General features: G+C 36.6%; 1 protein-coding gene across 4 annotated transcripts in view; it reads left to right on the top strand.

Annotated features, from left to right (window-relative positions):
• The window catches only part of LIN9 (lin-9 DREAM MuvB core complex component), a 43741-nt gene that overhangs the window by 7600 nt on the left and 14068 nt on the right, over positions 1-22073 (top strand). For 2 of the 4 annotated variants that reach the window (XM_049833638.1, XM_049833637.1), the window contains exons 2-8: positions 4856-4888; positions 5997-6091; positions 9919-10023; positions 11949-12082; positions 15051-15176; positions 20010-20167; positions 21301-21434. In XM_049833638.1, coding sequence (XP_049689595.1) covers positions 6089-6091; positions 9919-10023; positions 11949-12082; positions 15051-15176; positions 20010-20167; positions 21301-21434 — 660 coding nt within the window. In that variant the 5' untranslated portion in view covers positions 4856-4888; positions 5997-6088. Of the gene's footprint in view, positions 1-4855; positions 4889-5996; positions 6092-9918; positions 10034-11948; positions 12083-15050; positions 15177-20009; positions 20168-21300; positions 21435-22073 lie in introns of those variants that run through there. The other 2 variants (XM_049833640.1, XM_049833641.1) reach the window with 2 other exon arrangements.

The raw sequence follows: 22073 nt of genomic DNA, 5'->3' as shown, positions 1-22073 counted from the left end.
TTAGATATGCCCCTTTGTGCCCACACATTAGTAAAATCAGTAACTATGGCACATCCCTGTGGTTACTTGTAACCTTTATTTTCAAAACTGTAATCAGCTGTTGTGAATTCATTATAAAAAAATCTGAAAACACTTTCACAAATGTAGTGTGCTTGTCTGTGTTCTTGTTTAAATTTAAAGATCAGCTGTTGAAAAGCTGTATTTCAACTGCTTTGCTTCATGTTATTACTGAAAACACACATCAGGGCATCTACAACTGCCCGTATTGAATTGCAGTCATACTCCACCTCTTGTGTTCAGTTATTGTATTTTCAAAGGAGGGGAGGCAGTAGATGCTTGTTTTTAAACTTAAACCCAACTTTAATTTTTTGAAAAGGAGAAAAGCTTTTGTGCTTTTTTCCCATGCGTCAAAGCCTATCTCCAAATCAGAAATACTTTTTGGAGGGCGAACTATCGGAGTGCCTTTTTAAGTCTGTCCATAGTGCTTGCAGAGCAGTTAGAGGAGGTTTTTTAGGTTCCCCTCATGGTAATCCTCTGTACGTGCTCCCTTGTGCTCAGAGGAGGAGGTTGGGGCTAGAGGAACGATTCCTGGCGGCCGCGGCCGTTCAGGACTCGGGGAGCTGTCCACCCGCCGGACCCCACACTGGCAGCTGCTGAAGCGGGTCGGGTTTCTAGCTAGCCTAGCATGAAAACATCAGGGTCCTTATCGTGCTAGACGTGGCTGACTTGAGGTTATTTTAATGTTGTTGGTTTGTTTTGGGTTTTTTTTAATTCGGCTTTACATGGATTTCCTGAAAATCACTTCTTGCAAGTATTATAAAACACGTATATACGCGCATTCCTGACTCTTAGTTACTAATGAGCTTCCTGTTATCATACTATTAAATGCTTCATAATCTAGCACAGTTATTTTTACTGCACTTCTGTGGTGCACATATCTTACAGATTTTTTTTTTTTTAGGGCCAGAAAAGGCCATTATAATCATCTTGCATTCTTCATTAAGCATGCTGGGATACTTGTGTTTGGAATTTCTGTGCATCGATTCCATGCTTCCTTTTTAGCTGTAGTTTTCTCTTTAAAAATAGATGTAAACTTGGTTTAAAGATTTTTGAATTATAGGGAGCTCGACATGCCCTTTCTTAGTATAGTTACATAAAATCTGTTGAGCTTTGCTTTCATTGCTAACCTAAACTTATCCAATGTCCTTTTCTGACAAATAGATCTAGTTATGCCTTTCCTTGTAAAAAAAGAGGCTGCAGAGCTATTTACTGTCTGAATTATCTTCCTTTGTAGATACTTGTGATCAGTGCAGATCTTGACCTTCTTTGGGAAGAACAAGATTGGAGTGTCTTGACTTTCTCGCATTAAGGCATGTTTTTAGATCTTCAAATGTTTCTCCTAGCTCTGTTCTGAATCCTTTCCTAATTTTTCAAACTTAGTCAAGTGTGAACACTGTGTTCAAGTAATTAATTTACTAACAACATATGCAAAGCAATACTCAATATGATACTAAGACAAGACTAAGCCAATCGTACAGTTTGCACTGGAATAGTGTGCCAGTGTAGGGCTACTGAAAGCAGGCATTCTAATTCCTGAGACACTGCTGTGGTGAGCTAGCTGTACTTCCTCCCTAGGTTGAGGTTTTTTTACTCTCAGTATTAAGAAAGTCACCTCCATGATCTTCTGAACCTGGAGGAGTTGGAAGTAGATTTTGGTTCTAATACCCTAAATGATGCATGGGCCTTATTTCTTCCTTTCCACCCATTTGTTTTTTAAGTGTTTGATGTTTGTAGAAATGGAATCTGTCATTGTCATAATAGGTATTTACATTCAAGCATGTGTATATATTCTACTTTAATCTCTATGTTTGTAATTAAAATGCTGGTTAAAAAGACTGTCTATGATTATGTATTTGTTATTCAGAACAGGAGCATACAAAATTACTGGCATTTAACGTGAGACTGGGATATTATAAATCTAATAATTATTTAAACTAAAACTTTGGATAGTTTTAATAAACTTCATCTGTCCCAAATCACTTTACAATTTTTATAGTTTCTGAAATGCTTTTATCTGTATTAAATGTTGGTTGGTTTTTATTGTAACGTATTATTGCTTAGATCATCCTAGTTTCTGGTTTTGTGGCCCTAGTACTATGTACCAAACTAAATGGAAACTGTAGGGAGATGTACCGTATTCCTTGAAGTTTGGTGGTGTTGCAGATAGCCTCTAAAATCAATACAGAAGAACTTGACAAGAAAACCCATGTATCATATTGTTGCATTTAAGGTAAAATTAAGCTTATGGACATCTCCATTGTCATTTTGATATCCTACAGGCTTTAGTCTACAGAAGTGTTAGTGTTAATAATTTTCTGCAACTTATTATTTAAAATAGTTTAGTTTAACTTTGAACTTGCCTAGATCAGGAATTTCTTATTTGGACACTTGTTCTCCTAAATAAAGATGCCCTTTTCCAGTTACATTACTTTAGTTACAGGTTAAGTGAAAACAAATGAGCAGCCTTATTCTAGCATGCATCTGTTGAAGATTAACTATCCCATGTTGAAAAGACCCTGGCAACTAATGCTGTTTTGAGTGGTAATCTTATAAAGCTACAAGGTAGCGCAGTAACATTCTGCTGTCCATCACTTCTCTACCTGTTGTTTCTGATGCCAGTCATCTAATGCCCTCCTCTGCTGACCCATCATCAGTCTCACAGGTGAAGCAATCTGAGTTTGATGGTTAGCAAAGGATCTCAGGCAATTCAGCTATGAGATTGACACCACCCCCCATATAAAGCTTTGCTGCCTCTTGCTGAGTTGTTTCGTTTTCATTGTTGACATACTCACCCTTGACTGAATTGATTGAACTTGATTCCTGTGAGCAAGATGATCAGAAAAAGAGGAAAATGATTGTATGTTCAGTCTTACAGATGAAGTGCCTGAGATCTTTCAGAATAGTGTTCCATTCTGAAAAGCCAGCATTTCCTCCATTTGACAGTCATGATGACACTGCTTCTGCCTCTCCATCACCAAGGACATGTACTTTCCCGTGCTCTTAAACTGTTTGTACTTATTAATCCCTGCACACATTTCCCACCATCCCTTATGTAAATTTGGGGGGAACACTAGTATTTCACTGTTCTTACTGTTAGTGTTTAGGACTGCATTTGTGGTTGACAGCAGGGTACCTGTGCATTTATGCAAGCATGGTGTACAGTAACTGATTATTAGTATTAAACTAAAAAAAAAAAAAAAAAAAAAGGCTTTAATCCTGTGATACCTTTAACATACAGCTTAGTTACAAGAGCTGAATTTGCTGTGAATCTGATCATCATAGAAGCATGTTCCTGTACCAGTCACTGTTAGGTCTCCAACCCAACAAAGGTGATATGTCAGAAAAGAAATGTGCAAGAAAGGCACCAGTATATCCCAGGTTTGTCACCTTGTTTTTGACATCTAATCCCATACACGTTACCTGTTGTAGATTTGAACAGCTCAGGAGATACTGGGCTGGAGGCCCTCTAAACCACCAGTGAGTCAAAATAGTTCCATTTCATATCTTAAACTTTTTTTTTTTTTTTAAAGAATAGAAACTTTTTTTCCTTTTTTTATTGAACTTTTTTTAACATGTGGCATAATAAGATGGCAGCAAACAATAGGGGTTTTTTTGCCATTGCTGCACCTGTATTCTCTTCAACAGTCCACCCCAGACCAAAATGCTCTGTTCTCCTGGAAGGGGACAATAATTCATTTTTTGGCTCTGTGATATTCCCTGGAATGTACCCTCTTAGAGGCAAGGATCTCTGGCACTGTGAAGTTAGTGGGGTTAGGACCTAGATACAGGGCAGCCACAAGAAAAGGAATTTCTAGACCTTTGGAGTCAGAAATGTTCTTGGAACAGCTGTTCCAGAGAGAAGCTGAAGAAGAGCTTGGGGAAGGTGAGAGGGAGAAGATCATGCAACACAAGAAGGAGTGGTTGCAACACTGGAACGTAACTGGAAAGATAAAATTTATTGGAGAGAAAAGATGAATGTGTGGAAGCATTGTCATGCAGAAGTAGCTTTCCCCTCTGCTAGTGTAGTTGCTTCAAACAGCTCGATTCTTAGAGAGACATTTGAAAATTTCGGAGCTTGGAGGCTGTAGTCAGGCCCAGTTTTGTCCTTCCTGACCTGGAAGCACTGCAGAGGTCCTACAGATGCAGTGGAAGGGGATCAGCAAAATTTTGATGGATGTGCTACACAGTTTGAACAGTTCAAGCAAACTAAGGGTCCCATCTGCATTTATAGTATCTGAATCTGCTGCCTTTCTGAATAAAGAGGTTTCACCAGGGAGCAACTAACTATCTGTCTTCCTACTTAGAGAACCAAGCTTAGAGAGCATAAACTACTGCTTTCACGGAAATTTTTGGCATTGAAGAATTTTGAATTGGTAGAAATAATTTTTTAAATAACAAAAAAAGAAGTGTTCATTACAGTTTCCTTGTCAGTTGTGCAATATATTTGCAACTACATCAAACAAGCAGCCGCATGGACGTATGTAGTTTGGACATAAAGCTTGTTCAGAATTTGCTGTGCTAAACAAAAGTGCTTGGCATCTGAAGCTGTTTTGTAGATGTGAAACTAAAGGAAAAAACAAAACATGAATATGCTTTCAAGATTTATTGGGTAATAAACATATAATGCTATACTTGGTGCCATGAAGGGCGCACTGGGTTCACTCACTCAGCTGTGAAAGATTTAATATTAAATTCCACGTTCTGCCTAAGAATTAATGAAGAATTAGTAGACTCTGCATAGGTTGTATGGTTTGAAATAACTTATGATTTATGTGGACTTTTTGATGTATTGCAGGTTCTTCAGCAAAAGCACTTGTGAGCTTGAAAGGTAAGAAATTAATGTGTTATTTACTTGTACCCAATCTGACTTTAAGGTGTACTTAGTTTCTAGCTTCAAAAAGTTCAAGAAAATAACACCTGTAGGAACATTCTAAAGGTGTCTGGAATGCTCTTGTGACCGTTAGCTAAATATGTTCCTACAAACACCAAAGAAGGTTTTTTGTTGAAATACGGGTTTTATTGTGGATATTTGTTACTTCTGTAGACTAATGTTCCTTGGTGGTTGAAACTACATATGTGGTGGTGTATTTAGACACTGCTCATCTGAGTGAAATTCCTGAAATGTGTTTTTTCTTCCTAAGTACTGTCTAGGCATCAGGTTTGATGAGAAGATTGAGGTAATCTTTCCTCTTTTGAGGATGAGATAGGAGAAGGATTCTTAGTGAGACCTGTACATGTGACAAAATTTACATTAGGAAGGAATTTCACAGTCTTGTTGTGTTTTCTGTCAGCAAGTTGTGGGCTAAATCAAAAATCTGTTTCTTATATCTTCTTTGAAATTGTCTTCATGAACAGTCATACAAATGTTGAATACTTATAATCTGCCCAACAACAAAAGTTTCTTTATATATTACAAGGCTTCTATTATGCAAGCAAGAAGGCATGGTCTGTTGAATATGTTGTAACTATTAGAGGTTTGTTTCAATAAAATTTGATTTACTTGTTGGTGTGCACCCACTTAATCATTTTTTAGAACCAGAAGGTGGCTAGGTCTTGTCAAGCTTTACCTTCTCCAGGTTTCAGTTACAGCCACAGTACAGCTGTCTACGTGTGTGTCAACCCAGCAGTGGAAGTAACTGACTCCAGCAAAGGAGGTATCAAGAAATCTAAATATTGTCAGGAGTAAAAAGTGTTTTGTTCATGTTTCTCCTTGTACTGAAAGTGTGTTCAATTATTTTTTTAATTAGTGTTCAGAACAATTTAATAAAAATATTGAAATCTAAAATTAATTTGTAGGTGAATCCAAAGAAGCTGTTGAAAGTAACAAAAATATATTAGTAGTTGGTGATGTTATACTAGCTTTTGGATAGTAGTTATGTTAAAACATACATACATATATATATATGTATATTAATGACGTGATTTCTTCACAACAGAGGGAAGTTTATCCAGTTCGTGGAATGAAAAGTATAATTCTCTGCAGAAAACACCCCTTTGGAAAAGCAAGAATGCTGGTTCTGCAGTGGAAATGGTAAGAAGCAATAAAAAGACAACTTCAGGATTGGTAAAATACCATAAAGTGAATCAAATTTAAGGATCAAAAAATTTGGCTGAGATTTATAGTTTCATAATTTCGAAATGTTAAACTATGCCCTTCACAAGCAGTCTGCACAGTCTGAATATGAGATGAAAACATATTTTATAAATGAATAGTCAAACAAATTAAATTGTTGACCTTGTTCAAGGTAGCTCGTAATCATTTTCTCTCTTTTTTGTAAAGCAAGTGCTATGTGAAATGTTTGTACTGTATCTACCACCTTGAACTTAGGAGTTGCCATTTTGGATCAACCATTTGTTTTCTCTCATGAAGTATCTCACTTCTAATTATGGCTCAGAACTGATGCATGAAGAAAAGGAAGAGAAAATGTCATAATGCACTTCCACCATTGTGCCTTCTGGGGGGCAGATTTTATTAAAATTAAAGGAATGTCAGTGAAATGTCATGTAGTATTCTGAGAGGTCTCACAGGAGACCTTACCTTAAAGAACAACTTTGGGGTGGGGGAATGAAAGGTAATGAGCCTGCAGCCTTCAAGAGCATGTGTCTGGTGTTTGGGTTGACCATTTCACTCTCTCTTTTTTAAATACTCCATTGTTTCTTTCCCCGTCGTATCACATTCAAGCTTTTCTTAACTATTCTTAACCTCCTCTACTTTACTGAATTATGTGATTTTGGTTTGGGTTTGCCACCAGCTATATTATACCCAGTGCCTTGTTTGTCTACATCAGTAATACTGCGTGCTCTTTTCACTACACGCTGAAGAGTATATGAAATACTGTCTCAATTGCTAGGCAGATCTTTCTCCCATACTCTTCTGGTGCTGCCTTCTACAGTAATTGTGACCAACTTACCAACTATCACCTGTTTTTTGTTCAAATCATTACTTTTTGTGAACTATTTCCCTTCCAATAAATGAACATTATGTTTGAAAACTGTTGCACTTGCCTGCTCTGCACATAATCAAAATATCTGAGCAGCATCCAGTAGTGCATTAAGAAATGTGACTAACAACTGTCATATGTGTCTCGTTGTGTGATCCTTCTCCCTGTAGAGAGAAACTTACACAGAGAAGATTTTTATTTTGGTAGGATTCACTCAGATATATATACACGTTACTATGTGTTTATGCTAGAGAACATAAGGTCTACAAAATGCAGTTCCAGACAGTGACCAGAGCTTTGTGATGGCCCTTAGTTCCTGCAGGAGTTCATGTCACAGCTTTCAGCTGTTGCCAGGAATGCTCATCTTCTCACAGAAACAAGCCTTACTGGTAACTTAGAAGATCGCATGTGCTAAAGAACCAAAGTCAATAGCCATAACATTTGTACGAAAACTTTGTCAATCTGTAGGTATGCTGGCTGTAGGTATTAAAAATAAGCAGTCAAACTTTGAATATAGCTTAGTATTCTGTAGAAACCTGGGAGAAAGATCAGAGGACAGCCCGATGTGTTAACAGTGGCCCATGTTGCTGAGATGTGATGTAGTCTTCTGTACTAGTTCAAATTCCCTGAACACTGGAAGTTTTGCAGATAGGTTGTATTGTTGGTTGAAAAATCTTTCCAAAAATGCCTGACGTACTTAGCTAACGTGGATGATACCTCTTTGTGATGCTTGTTATTTTATTCTCGTGTGAGGCACTGGCAATCCAGACTGATGAAACACTCTTATTTTGGATAGTTCCGTGGAATAGAATTTGGCAGCTTCTTTTGAGCATTGTAAAACGGTTCTCTTGATCTGGATCATAGCCTTAGCATAAGGTTGAAGGAACTCTTAAGTTTTGTCTAGATTGTTTTAGCATTTGTGTTCCTGTGTTAGCACATGCTTTCATGTGGTATGGTGTCATAAAATCAAGAAGAATTATATAGACATTTGGGAGAAAAAATTTGTCCTGGAACCAGCATCTCAAATATGAAGTCTAAAATATAATTGCAAATATTCAATAGGAACCTGGCTCTTTGTCCTGTGGGCAGAATGCTGTGATTAAAAAGTCCTGGAGTTCTGCAATGTAAGAGTTTTTATTGTTGGAACAGGATTGTGGGTTTGTTTTCTTGCTCAAAAGTTAGAATAGTTCTGACCTTTCTTTTTTAAGGTGGTGGTCTGTCAAGGACAGCAGAGATGTTATAAAGAACATAAAGACATTGTAATTGAAATTCAAGATTGTTCTTAAGGTTTAGTGAATTGGAAGATGTGAAGAAAGGAACTCAATGGATCTAGGTGAAGAGAGAAAAACAACATCCATAACAATTAATACAATAAACTAATTACTATGTTATTATGATGTGGGCACCATTTGGTTACCTTGCCAATATGTAGTTCCTCTGTTCAGTGTGTGTCTCTCTCCTGGTTTGTAACATCTACAAGGAATGGACGTTTTCTTCTGTGTGCTGAATGTGCTTAGGTGTCTAGCACGTACAGGGCACTACTGTTACTTAAATACACTTGTGTAGTTACATTTATAAAATATATATCATTCAGAGTAAGAAAGGCACGTTTCCCTGGGAAAGCTCCAGCTGTTCTCATGGCATGGGACAGAAAGGGTTTTTTTTGCTACCACTGGTTAATTTAATAGAGAATATCTCTTTTCAAACAGATATTTTAATCAGTCACAAACTTATTAAATGTCTTTCTTAAGTGTAAATGCTTATTAGTGAAGTTTTATTTCACTATTTGTTGATTTATTTTGTTTCTGACTCCTATTAAGGGCTTATCTTTGTCATCAGTATTCTTCACATTGTGAGTGTTATAGGTTTCATACCCGTATCAGTTTGTAGCACTTTCACCATCTATACTGAAAGAAGTGAAATCTGCATTTGTTCTGCCTTTACTCATCCCCTTTGTAAATAGATTGAAGCACAAGGAAATGCTACAGGGTGCAGTCTTGGGGGTCTGCAAAGGAGACACATTTCAGTTGTGGCTGGCTCCTGTGCTGGGCCACAAAGTCTTCATGGAAGGAAAAGCTGCTTGCTCTCAGCACTAGCAGCCTGTCATAGGTTACTCTTTTGTCCTCATTGAAAGCACAAGTTTTTTGTCATAGGGTAAAGTGTTGAGGAATATCTCAATGGTAGTAATTTTTTCATGACACGTATTTGCAATATGGTTTCTTGTTTTCAGTCAGCCTCTAATTCTCTTTGAGCTATAACATCTAAGCACACAAGTAAATTTTAGTTAGCATAAACTCTAAATTCTTCTCTTTTGATATTTTTACATAATTTATTCAAGCTTTAGTTTCTTCAGACTTCAGCTTCCAAGCATTTTGCAGTGTAGGCACTTTCAATGAGTTAAACAACAAACCCACAACACTTTTAGACTCATAAGAAGTCCTTGCAAAAAAATTATATCCAGCTAATGTTTTTACTGAGAACACACCAAAACAAATACGCTGTTTGAATAAACTTTTTTTTTTTTTGACCCAAAATTCAGAACAAACTGTTTAACAGATGTGCTTATAAGCAAAGCAATGACTATTTTAAGCTTAGATACACAAGTGTTTAGACACCTAACTCCTCTGGAAACAAGTGGGAGTTAAGTTCTAAATACTTCCGTGGAACTGGGCCAGCAGTATAGTAATGGGTTATAGTTAGCATTGGAAAGCCTGGAATCTTAAATTCCTTCTTCTCTTCTCTCAGCCCTTAGACCTCTAACTGCTAGGAGGCACTATTTATTGTGTACCATGTGCCTTTAAACTAATAGGTGGCAAGAGAAAAGGCATTCCATTTCTCTCACTGTGAATTCTGTGCATGAACAGAGAAATCAAAATATTTTTTTCTTGTAATTCATTCTTAATTTTGATACATGCAGCCCTTCAGAAATTCAAAACGGAGTCGACTCTTCTGTGAAGAAGATGACAGACAAATAAACACAAGGTCACCCAAAAGAAATCAGAAGGTTGCGATGGTTCCACAGGTACCTACATGTATGCAGATATTTTTACCAAAAAGGGGAACAAGCCTATCTGTGTTGAAAATTAGAATACATTTGCTTTTCAAGTTGCATTATCAGTTTATGAATATTCTTGTGAGGAAAGCTGTTGCTAGGAGTAAGCCACAAGTCAAAACAGATCTATATTTTTCTTCCTCACAGCTGGGTTCCTCACTTTGTTTATGGTAGTACCTGTTCTTTTTGATCCTGGACATAAGCATACAGAGTTAAGAAAGGATTCCAGCCTAGCTGCCCATCTTGCTTCCGCAAACAATCGTGTCCTGTAGTCTGCATAAATTTATTCAGTTTCAGTTAAAAACTGACTAGGTTTCTTGCACTGACTACATCATTTAGGAGGCTGCTGTAGAACTTAATGTATTCCAACAGTTAGGAACTTGCTCTAGATTTGTAGCCTAAATGTATTCATGGCCATCTATACCTTCTTGATCCTGTAATGATAATGTCCTCCAATTCAAACAGCTTGTTTTTCTACTCCTCCACTTGACTGTCTACTCCTTGATATAGCATGAAAGAACAGCTGTAATTTCTCTCAGCCTTTATTTGCTATGTTAGACAGGGCAACATCTCTTAGTCTCAAAGAATTGGCTCTCTAGTACCTTTGTCATCCAAATCACTTTTCTATACCGTCACCTTATGAGCCTGAATTTCCCACACTGAAAAAGTACTATTTGAATACTGGTCTTGCTTGCCTTCTGAACTGTACTGTGCAGCGCTGAATGGGGAAGACTTCGCAGTTGCCATTTTGCTGGGTCGATTTTGTCGGAGACGAGGACCATGACATTTCTCTCTATTCATTACCATGATTTCTTAACAGTAGAAAAGCCTGGATAATGTTCTAAGCCCAGTTGGTTTGTATTTAAATGTCTGGTTCAGGAGGTGAAGTATTTGCTAGATAAACCTTTGTGAGGGACTGCAGCTGCTGTAGCTCACAGATCTTGATGTCCTGCTAGGCTTTGTTTCCTAGAGTTCCAGTGGGAGAAAGGGGACCTGTATCCAGAAGGTAGTGGTTAAGTGCAGCAGGAGCCAGCAAGGTGCCTACCTTATGCTTTATCCTATTATAGCTGGGACTAAAGGTCAAAATACTTTTGAGCATTCGGGGAAGGATAACAACTGATTATGGCATCAGGGCCCAGTTAAACTAATATTCTCAAAAAGCTGTTATTTTTTGCAAATAAGTTTCTTTCTGTCAGTTAAGACAGTCATCCCTGGAACAAAATTATGGAATTATTTTTCTACGGTCTTGTTTAAATTCAGGTCTATGTATTATGCATGCAATCTAAGACAGTGTATTTTCTGCAATTTATAAAATAGCTTTCAAATGTAGTTAAAACTTGATTGCTTATGTCCATGCTAGCTTCTCTTGCAGCTTTCTAAAAAGCAGACACTCTGCTCAAAGCTTTGGCTGTATTACGTTCCTGTGCTAGCTTCATTCTCAGTTTAAGAACAGTTAGCAAGAGTAGAAGCACTAGTGTAAATGAGGCAGTTGTGTTGCTGGATCTGAGCTGCAACATCACGTATGTTCACTTGAGACAGTGTTCAGTGGTGCCTCAAACTTTTGAAATCTGTGTGTACTTTAGTGCCATGCTATTGTTACAATAATGTAGTTTCAGTGTTGGAAAATGTTTCTGTTAGAAGAGCTTTGTATAGAGATAATTTGTTGTATTGATCCTGCTAAAGTTTGCCATCTGTTATGTTTGATTGCATTGCTGATATAATGCAGTACAGATTGTTATAGATCTGCAACAAAAAAATTGTCATGAAACACTATGTGCGATTAAAATGTAACAATTATTAATGTGCAAACTTTTATCAGGAAAATGTAGTTTAATTATTTGAATATTGAAGAATGTTAGACTGCCTTTAACTGTTTCCTTTATTTTACTACCTAGAAGTTTAATACAACAATGCCAACACCAGACAAGAAAGCATCACAGAAGATCGGTTTACGGCTTCGTAACCTGCTCAAACTTCCCAAAGCTCACAAGTGGTGCATATATGAATGGTTCTATTCAAATATAGATAAGTATGTTTGTTTTATATAATTATCTCTTACTAGTAGAAACAAGTCATTTTCTGAAATTGAGTTGCAAATTTCCATATATTGGTTAGATACTCCAAAGTTTATTCTTAAATTATTAGTTATTGAAAATTACTTCATTGTTTTGTTGGGGTTTTTTTCTCTTTTTTATATTAGGCAGCCTACTTGGGTAGTTCCTTGGGTAGTCTTCCTTTATGGAAATAATTTTCTTTTTAACACCTCTGCCTCTACCAGATACAAGATTTTATTCATAATGTTTTTAGCGTGAAGCTATCAGAACATTTAGACTTTTTTAACCCTCGGATCAGTGTTACACACAGGGGATAGGAAGGAGACTGCTTCTTCGTAACTTACTGCTTCCCTAAAAGGCATAAATGTTGATTTCATAGATTTCTTCCCCATCATCCTGTTTTTACTCTGATCACTAACAGAGCTCCAGGTTGTGACTATTCAGCTGTTGTCTAGATATCAGCATCCTTCTTGGATCTGCTAGACTGTTTCTGTAATTTGTGCTTCAGGGTCTTTGGCACTTGTTCTCTTAACAGCACTAGCAAGGTGGTGTGAATAGTTTAAAAGAACCATTTCAGTTTAATACCTAATAATGAAATACTAAAAATTCTAAAATGTAAAACTCTGTATTGATGAATGGAATCTTAAAATCTACACTGATTGACTAATAGATGAAACTCTAGTATTTAATATTCTAAAGAATGGTTTCAGAGTTAACAAGCACTCTTTTCCAGAATTTATTCAAAACAAAATAATTACTGTTTTTCCTTCCTATTTTAATCATGATGGCTGTGGCTGTTTTCTGTAATTGAGAAGGCAGTCATAGCAACAGAAAAATGTTTTAGGGTATGTTCATCACAAGTAGAAAAATTATATGTCCATTTTAGTTCTAAATTCATCATCTGTAGAATTTTAATTCCTTTGAAAGAAGTAGACTTTACCTGCCTTTTTTTTTCTTTCTCTTTTTTTGGAAAAAAACCCCAAACAACAAAACGAAGAACCCAAACCCTACTTATTCCTAGTAGTAATTTTAAAATGTGACATTTAAAATTATGATTTTTACAACAGTCCAAGAACTTTTAGTTTATTTTGAAATAATTGTCTGTTGAACTTTAGGTCTATCAGTAGACTAGAATTTGAGTTCAGCAGGTAATTCTGAAAACCTCTTTGATAGTTATCAATGTATGTTTGTAATGCTAGTAACATATGATTATGTTAAGATCTTATAACATAGTTTACTAAGAAACTACATATTTTTAGAAGAAAAACTTTGATTTATGTTGTTTTGAGTGATATAATCTAGACTTAATGAGAAGCTTAAAAAAGTTTAAAGCATAGATCTATCAACTAACAAAATATGGCTCACTGTACAAGTCTCAAAATATTTTAATCTAATTGTCTCATCCAAAATTGAAATCATCACTTTAAATGCCATGTCTACTATAAGTTTTTGAAATTTTTTAATCTCTACAGCTATCATCTGTGGTTATTAGATTATTGAAGCTGTTTCAGTTGGATTCTCTCTAAGCTGCTGCAGAGGACTTTTTTTCTGTAAAATCCCATTGGCTTCTGACATGCAGGGTCTTCTGAAGAGCTACTTACTACTACAGTGATAATAGGCCCTCAGAACCAGATACAGCTGTAGCTTGCTTACACCATTTCCCAGAGCTTCCAGTCCTGTGGATGCTGTGGGTTTACAGTTTGCCTGCTTAGGGACAAGTGATAGTAAAAACAATCAAATACAGATCCTCTTTCTCCAAAAAAAGCAAAACAGTTGTTCTTTACACAGATATCTTATGTTAGCAACAGTGTATCTGGATAAAATAAAACTCTTTTATACACTTCCTTGTCTGTTTCATGAACCTCATTGATCATTCTTTGTGGTTTCCTTTACACTTCATGCCACAGCTGCAGATCCTTCTACTGCAAAAATATTCCCTTCCATTCTTGCCCGAGTCTCCTTATCTCCATGCTCCTTTCCTCTCTCCCACCACCCCATACATTCACTTGAAAGTGGTGTTGCTTCCAAGATCTTCCTTGTTCTGTGCTTGGGGATATTCCCCTCTAAACCCCAGCACCCTGAAGAGAGTGGAGAAATGCGGCTTTATCTAGGATGCGGTTATTCTTTTGTTCTCACCAGGTGAGATCTATTTCAGTTGCACATAGTCTTTAATGATTAACCTGCTATTAGATGGGCATATCCATTGCTGCTCCCTTGTCTCTTCAGCTCAAGAAGGATGTGGTACTACAAAGTAAAAGGCAGTCATAAAACCTAGAGATACAGACAGGTCATAGTATCAAAGAGAAATTCATAAGTTGTGTAGGTAGGTTCTCTGAACTGTCACTTCTGTAATACTGATCCTCTGCTTCATCATGGAGTCATGGTATGATACAGTAAAAGTCTCACCTGTATAGCTGTAGAGAATGACAAGTTGGCTCAATTTTCTGTATTTTGGAACCCTCTGTTGAGAATCTGGGTTATAATTGCATGAATTTATGAAAAAGGTACTGGCTTTCTGTTTCTCAGTATCATGTTGTCCCTTCCTTTATTTGCGATACCTCACCATATCTTTATGGCTTCCTTCAGTGTGTTGCAGGATCCTCATGACATTGCATTGGCTTTGCTGAAGTTTCATTTGGTGCCTTTCTATACATTACAAAGCAAGATGAATACCTGTTTCCCTGTAGTATCAAGAGAGAGGAACATTTTTAAACATCCCTGATAGTAAGGTTCAAATAGAACAGCAGTCCTGGAAACTTCCTGTCTTTGTTTTCTGTTGAATTTATTTCAGGTTAAATTTGTCCTTTAAATAGGAGTGTCTTGTTTATATGACTAATTTATACTTTATGTTTTCAATGTATTTCTTATGATGGACATTTTTTGGAATCTCGTGACAAAAGTTTACTGAGTGTAGTTAACGGAGGATCAATTATGTTTCAACAGACCACTATTTGAAGGAGATAATGACTTCTGTGTATGCCTGAAAGAATCTTTTCCAAATTTGAAAACAAGAAAATTGACAAGAGTAGAGTGGGGAAAAATCAGACGATTAATGGGAAAACCACGGAGGTAATTTTTTTTTCTTTCTTTCTTTCCAATTAATAACTACATGTAGTTTTGATGTTACTGGAATTGTTCCTTCTAAAATAATTGTGCATGCAAAATAACAGCTGAGAGCAGAAAAATATTTTATTGAAAAGGTGTTCTCTGAGGACACACCCCGCTTTCCTCCCCCACCCTATTCCTTATATGCATGTGTCCAGTCAATGTAGTTCTAATGAGCCTATACTTGAAATGTTCTCTTCCCACTCCAGAAAACTGAGTGTCTAAGCTAGGATATGTTGAAATTACTGTATCTTCTATGCTGCAGTGCTTTCTGGCATGGAAGACAGGCCAATTTTTCACCAAGGTTTTTTTTTCTGGCTATAACTAGCTCTTCTTGGGGAGCAAGTGCACATTTTCATCTCATTTATTTTATTATTTTTTAAACCATTTTATAGATCCTCAACTTTTCCTGGCTTGGCTGCCAACACAGAGAGAGGAGAAAGTCACCCATAAAATACTGTACATTGTAGCAAAGAAGCCAGAATTTAATGAAGGGCATAGTTTTTTCTCTAATTTAGAATTCTTAATTCTTAAACCCACAGATTCAGTTCAGCCTTTTCACAGAACCTATACAATTTAGCCTCTAGAGAAGAGAAGGCTCAGGGAGGATCTCATGTCTGTGTATAAATATCTGAAGAGAAGGCATAGAGAAGACGAGGCCAGGCTTTTCTCAGTGTTGTCTGGAGATAGGACAGGAGGCAAGGGGCACAAGCTGAAACCCAGGAAGTTCAGCCTTAACATAAGGAAACACTTTTTACTCTGAGGGTGACTGAGCACTTGCACAGGTTGCCCAGAGAGGTGGTAGAATCCCCATTCTTGAAGATACTCAAAGGCTGTCTGGATGTGATCCTGGGCAGCCACCTGTAGGTGACTCTACTGGAGGGGTTGGAGAAGATGACTTCCAGAAGTCCCTCCCAAATTCAACAATCCTGTCATTGTGTAAGATCAGGAGAAAAATGTGAAAGTAGTGTTGCAAAACTAAAAGATTGGTTTATTTATGAAAATACAAACACTAAAGCACTGAATCCGTTTCCTAGATTGCTGTACTGAGTCAGATTGTATTTTGTCTGATGGAGGCTATTTAATCTCCTGTACCTATAAACAGCTTTACGTAACTAAAAATTGCCAGTCAAGGGAAAGCAGCAGAGCCAGCTTAAAAATAGTTCCTCTTGGAAAGGAGTTCATATCATTTGAGCTTAACTGAAACAGCTTCTTGTTCCTCTATCATCATACTTCCCACTGAGGGGGGAACAGTGTATTTGGAGGTTCAATCATCACTTATTCATTTGACTTTTGCCCAAAGTGGGTACCGCTATAAAAGATCAGCTTGCCTCATTCAGCCGTCTGTTGGACCATTGACAAAACTTTTTTTTTTTTTTTTTTTTTTTTGCAGGGGGAAGTGTTGTTGGTTTGAGGTTTTTGTTAAGCTATTATACAGTTAGTTTTTTAAAAAGAGAGACTCATGCCTAAGGAACCACAGGTCTAAATGGGTAGGAAGTTGTTTTATCTGAATTCTGAAGTACAAGTATATGACTAGATATAGAGTCTTGTTTTGTTTGTTAACCAAAACTACGAGTTCTTGCTTTTTATCAACACAAAATAAGCATTCCTGTTTGCTTGTAGTTTCTTTAATAATTTAAAAAAAAACATTTATTGGTAGTCTTTTTCAAGATGTCCAGAGTGGGTTTTGGCCTTAGTTCTAAAAGATTTTGAATTATTCTAAATAGTTTGAATCCTTTTCAAGATAATTTTCATCTACCTCCAGAGCAAAGGTTTTTTACATTACTATTCTGTTAGAAATTTCTTCTGTCTGTCCTCATATGCAAGTAAGCCAAATACCATGTCAATACTGCTATCTCCCCATGAGGAAATTAGAGAAATAAGAGATTTTGCATCCACAGTTTTGGTGGCAGAGGATAATAGTGTCTCTGTGTGATAGCTGTGCACGTGGTTGTCATCTTTTTTTTTTTAATTTTGTTTTAAATATATTGTAATATCTTCTTATTTCTGCTGCTACTTTGAATGTTCTATCACACCATCAATAGTGTGGTTGATTGGCACAACAGTATTCTTCATGGGAGCCTGCAAAGCTTGTAAGATTCCAGTAGACTGTGGGGAAAGATATGCTCCAAGAAAAGGAAGAGGTAATAGTTAGTCTTGTGTACTCTGTGTAAGCTTAATTGGGGCTGTGAAATAGCAAAGGATATGAATTAAGCTCAGATATGTTTGTCCTGCCATTATATGATAGTGATGATTCCTCTGTTAGTTCAAATTCTCATGACCAAGGTAGAAACTGAGAAGAATATTCAACCTCTTAAAAAGTCTCAACAGAAAACTAATGAGGTTCCAAAGTGATCTGTACCATAGTTTTAATTTTGATTTTTTCATAGGAATGGCGTGAAGATTGGATAACCTTTATTAAATACATTTGGGGGACTTGGGGTTGGAGATTTCCTTTAACAGAAGCCAGAAATATGTTGCAAATACTTTCTACATCCATGACCTACAGCATTCAGAACAGAGACTTTTTAAGAACATCCGAGCTATCAGTAAAACAGTAGTTCCTGTTGTAGGGACCTTCCAAGGTCAGTGATTAGTATATCAGCATTTGAATTTGTATTTCTAAGAGCACGGGTCAAAGAATATCAGGTGATACCTGATGTTCCTGATGCAAGACCCTGGACACAATTAGAAGGACTAATATTAAAGTCTCTGTTGCCTTTTTTTTTTCTCCTTTTTTTGTCTTGCTGTGCTTAGTCAGTCTGTTCTCCTCAATGGAATTGAAAACCCTGACCAGCATTTTGCTACTTCATGTTCATAGCCCATGGCAAACATTTTTTCACACTTGTTCCTCCCCAGTAGTAAATATGAAGCAAATAGCATCTTTAAATGAGAATATCCAACTAAGCTTTGCATAAATCTCCCAACCACCATCACTCTCTCCCTGCCATATCCCTTTCCAGATATTTTGAATTCCTAATCAGGATCATTAGACAGTACACAACTCCAGGTAAACATGTTTTGCTCTTCAGTGGTAAACTGGTGAGTGCGACATGCACCTACAGTTGCTCAATCTACAACACAGTTTCTACACTATACAAAGACTAGTGACAACTTCCTTGGTGACAGTGATTGGAAAGCCTAGTAAGGGACCCTTCAGTGCAGTGCATTATTGCATGTACCTGACAGAAATACATCACAGCTTCTGCTCATTCCTGTTGTTTTTTGGGGGCGGGGGGGTTGTTTTATGTCTTGCTTAGGACTAAGGTCTTGTTGTGTTAACAGTGTACAGACTGGACAAAACAGATGGTCTATGCCCTATATAACTTATAAACCATGTATAAGGTAAAAGGCAAGTGGTGTATGCATATAGACAAACAAGTGTGAAACTGCCAGTTAGCATGAAAGAAAGTGGTCTCAGCATCCTGGCAGCTTAGTTCTTATGATCTTCTCATACACATTGCAAGGAAGAGAAATTTTGGAGAATAGTGAAATGGCTTTGTGGAACTCCAACTGAGGGATATACAGAAGAAAACATAAGAATGTTCATTTTGGCATATAAGAAAACATAAGAATGTTCATTTTGGCATATAATAAGAGAGTAGTAGAAGCAGACTTGGAAATAGGAGCTGACTCCTCAGTACTGAGTGAGAGAGAAATAACTGAGGAATATCTTGAAGAGATTTAAAACAGAAAATAATTTGCAGTGTAGAAGGGGGAACCAGTGGAGGATTTATCAGTGCTTTCTAAAATAGTCTTGTACAATAGGACATTTTACTGATCAGTAATCAATATATAACTGGGTAAGTTCCACAGAGAATGTTTAAATTGCAGTTGACTGCAGTAAAGCAATTAACAAAGGTAGTAAATTATTTGATAAATAACTGCTTCTGCAATTAAACAGACCTACAATAGCATCTGTACTCCTTTTTTAAATTACTTTTTTCATTGACACAAGAACAATAAAACTTTTTTTTAATAAGGAATGAGAGATGGGATTGAGTCCTTAATGTCTTTTTGCTTTCAGTATCTCCCTCATGCATCATGCCTATTCAGTAGGTTAAAAGTGAGAACAAATAAAACCAATTAAAGGCCATGGGAATAACTTTTCCATCTTTTAGATTACATTTTAAGACACCCCCCCCAAAATGGAGGAGGGGACTGCTAGAGACTATCTGATTTTACTCAATAGTGTAAGTTCAAAGAAATTTGTACTTTTACTATGATCAATCTCAGAACAATTCATCTGCATAATAGAGATTTTATGGCTAAGTTGTATTCTGCACAGATGCAAGGAGATGAGACAGAGAAGTGCCCTTTTATATTCTGTGTGTGGTGCACTTTCATACTAAGTTAGTTTAGTTGAGCTGATGACCACATGGGATCATGTATCAGTAAGTGATGGCAGCCAGGGTCCTCACAGTAAGTCCTCCTTACATGCATTGAGCTGGTATTCAGAGTAGACTGGGTGTGGGACCTGCTTTAGCTTTGTTTTGACACCAGGTGGATCCCTATAAGCAGAAAAAGTTCTAAAAATTTGTACTCTGCGGATACACTAATGCCAACAGCTAGCATTCCTGAATATTATTTTTAAATTGTTATTTTAGGAGTGATAATTCTGGGGAGTAGGACTGTCTAAATCCATTCAACAAAATCCTTTTCTCCTGAACACTTTACCCCAAGCTTTTTCATTTTCCCTCACTGATTTATAAACTGTGCCTATTTAGTTGATGTGTCTTCACATATGTATGTTTTCAGTGCTGAACTTAAATGTAGTTCTACCTAATTGTATTATAGGTGTTCATCTGCATTCTTTGAGGAAGAGAGATCAGCATTAAAACAGAAACGGCAGAAAATAAGACTTTTGCAGCAGCGGAAAGTTGCAGATATTTCACAGTTCAAAGATCTTCCAGAAGAAATTCCATTACCACTTGTAATAGGAACAAAAGTTACAGGTAATTTCTTAAAAACAAACAAACAAAAAACCAGCCAAGTATTTTGCAAAGATTTTAATAAACCATAATATACTTAGTGCACATAGTTAAAATAAATTTAAAACATCAAAACTTATATGTTTTTATTGTTAGCTTATTGAGAAGGTGCTTGTGAGGATTAGCTAGTATTTCTAAAACAGGATATGGTTTTGAGGTACAAACTTAGTATGGTTTATTATTTCTGCTATTAAAATTGCAGGGGTTTTTTTGCGAGGGCAGGGGGCTTGTGTCCACTATAGGTAACAAATCTTGGAGAGAGAGATGCTTAAATGCAAAGAGCTCAGTGCTGTCTGAAAGTTTAAAATCTAACCTAATATAAAACTAGAGCTTTATTCTTCCATAAATATAAAACTATGTATTTTGAGACAGATATACAATTGACATTGAGGTGTAGTTGGACATGTATACCAAACATGACATTGCCTTACTGAAAAAACTTACACATAACTGAGGAAGGATTATTGTTAAAAACATTCCAGAAGTTTTGTCTAAGCTTATAAAAACTTGAATTCCTCCATCCTGTCTGTTTGTGATCCAGATGCTTTTCACTTAAGCATGGTATCTCCCACTCAAGCCACTACTGTTCATTGCTTTTTGCATACTTCAGCAAAACTGCCCTTAATTCTTGCTGAAGAGCAAGCATGCACAACGTTGCCTCTCCTCACTCTCCTAGAGCTGTATCCTTGAGCTGCGTTCCTCATTGTCTTTTGCTAAATATGCAGTCATCAGTGGAAGTGATCAAAGAGAAATGGTATGCAAAATCATCTGGAAATTGACTTTTGCCTGCTAAATCTGTCTGTCAGAAGATATTGGGTATTGAATAGTGTTTTATTTAGACATAAATGTAGTGCTAAGGATTAGATTTGGGAAATACTTGACTTGCAAAGACAAATTTGACAAAAAGTTGGGTTGTATTTCTGTTGCATACTGTGATTTTTCCAGGTTTACTTTTTTTTTTTCCATTTAATCTGTGGGGTTTAAATATACATGTAAAGGGTTACTTGCAAAAGATGTATTAAGTCAGTTTTTCTCAATGATATCAGAACATTATAATGTTTGGTTTATTGTTCTTTTTGTTTGTTTTTTTTTTTAAGCACGTTTGCGAGGTGTCCATGATGGACTATTCACTGGACAAATAGATGCTGTAGACACTCTTAATGCTACATACAGAGTGACTTTTGACAGGGCAGGTCTTGGAACACACACAGTCCCAGATTATGAAGTTCTTGTAAGTATTAATGACACATTCTTAAAATAGCTGTAATAAAAAAAATTAAATTAAAAAATCTACAGTTGTATGGTTGTATACTTTAATCAAAAAGAAGAAAATCTGAAATATTACATCCAGGTGGTATTCTCATACAAGCATAGCAGATGCATGAGAAATTGTATGGGAATGAGCTTCTGTTGTTTATGGTTCTATAGAACATGATAACTCTCTATGATAAAAACATAACAACTCAGGCTAGAATAATTTACTAGACCTACTATTATAGGTTATTATAATAGCCTGAGTTTAATATGAAGACATGTCATGAGTAGTATAAGATCCCAAAGAAAATGCTGCTATGGGATCCTGGCAGGATTTCCAGAAAACGTTCAAGAAAACGACTCTTTGTAATTTGCCAAAGTTTGGAAAGGCCTGTGGTAGTTGCAAGCAAGTATTAGCAGTTGATTGAACCTCATTTTGAAACTTCTTATGGTAATGAAGCTACCTGTGGGGCTGTTGCTTTGGTCAAACAATTTGGGATTATTTCCTAGCTCATGGGCTTTTGTACCAATTTATGAGCTCCAGGAATTGTTCCTGCCAAACAGTCTGACCTAGACTGCAATCTTTTCAGAGAACCTCATGTTCTTTTGTATCTTG

The sequence above is a fragment of the Accipiter gentilis genome, chromosome 30 (assembly GCF_929443795.1).
Source record: "Accipiter gentilis chromosome 30, bAccGen1.1, whole genome shotgun sequence".
NCBI lineage: Eukaryota > Metazoa > Chordata > Aves > Accipitriformes > Accipitridae > Astur > Astur gentilis.
This window is presented reverse-complemented; position numbering and strand designations above follow the sequence as displayed.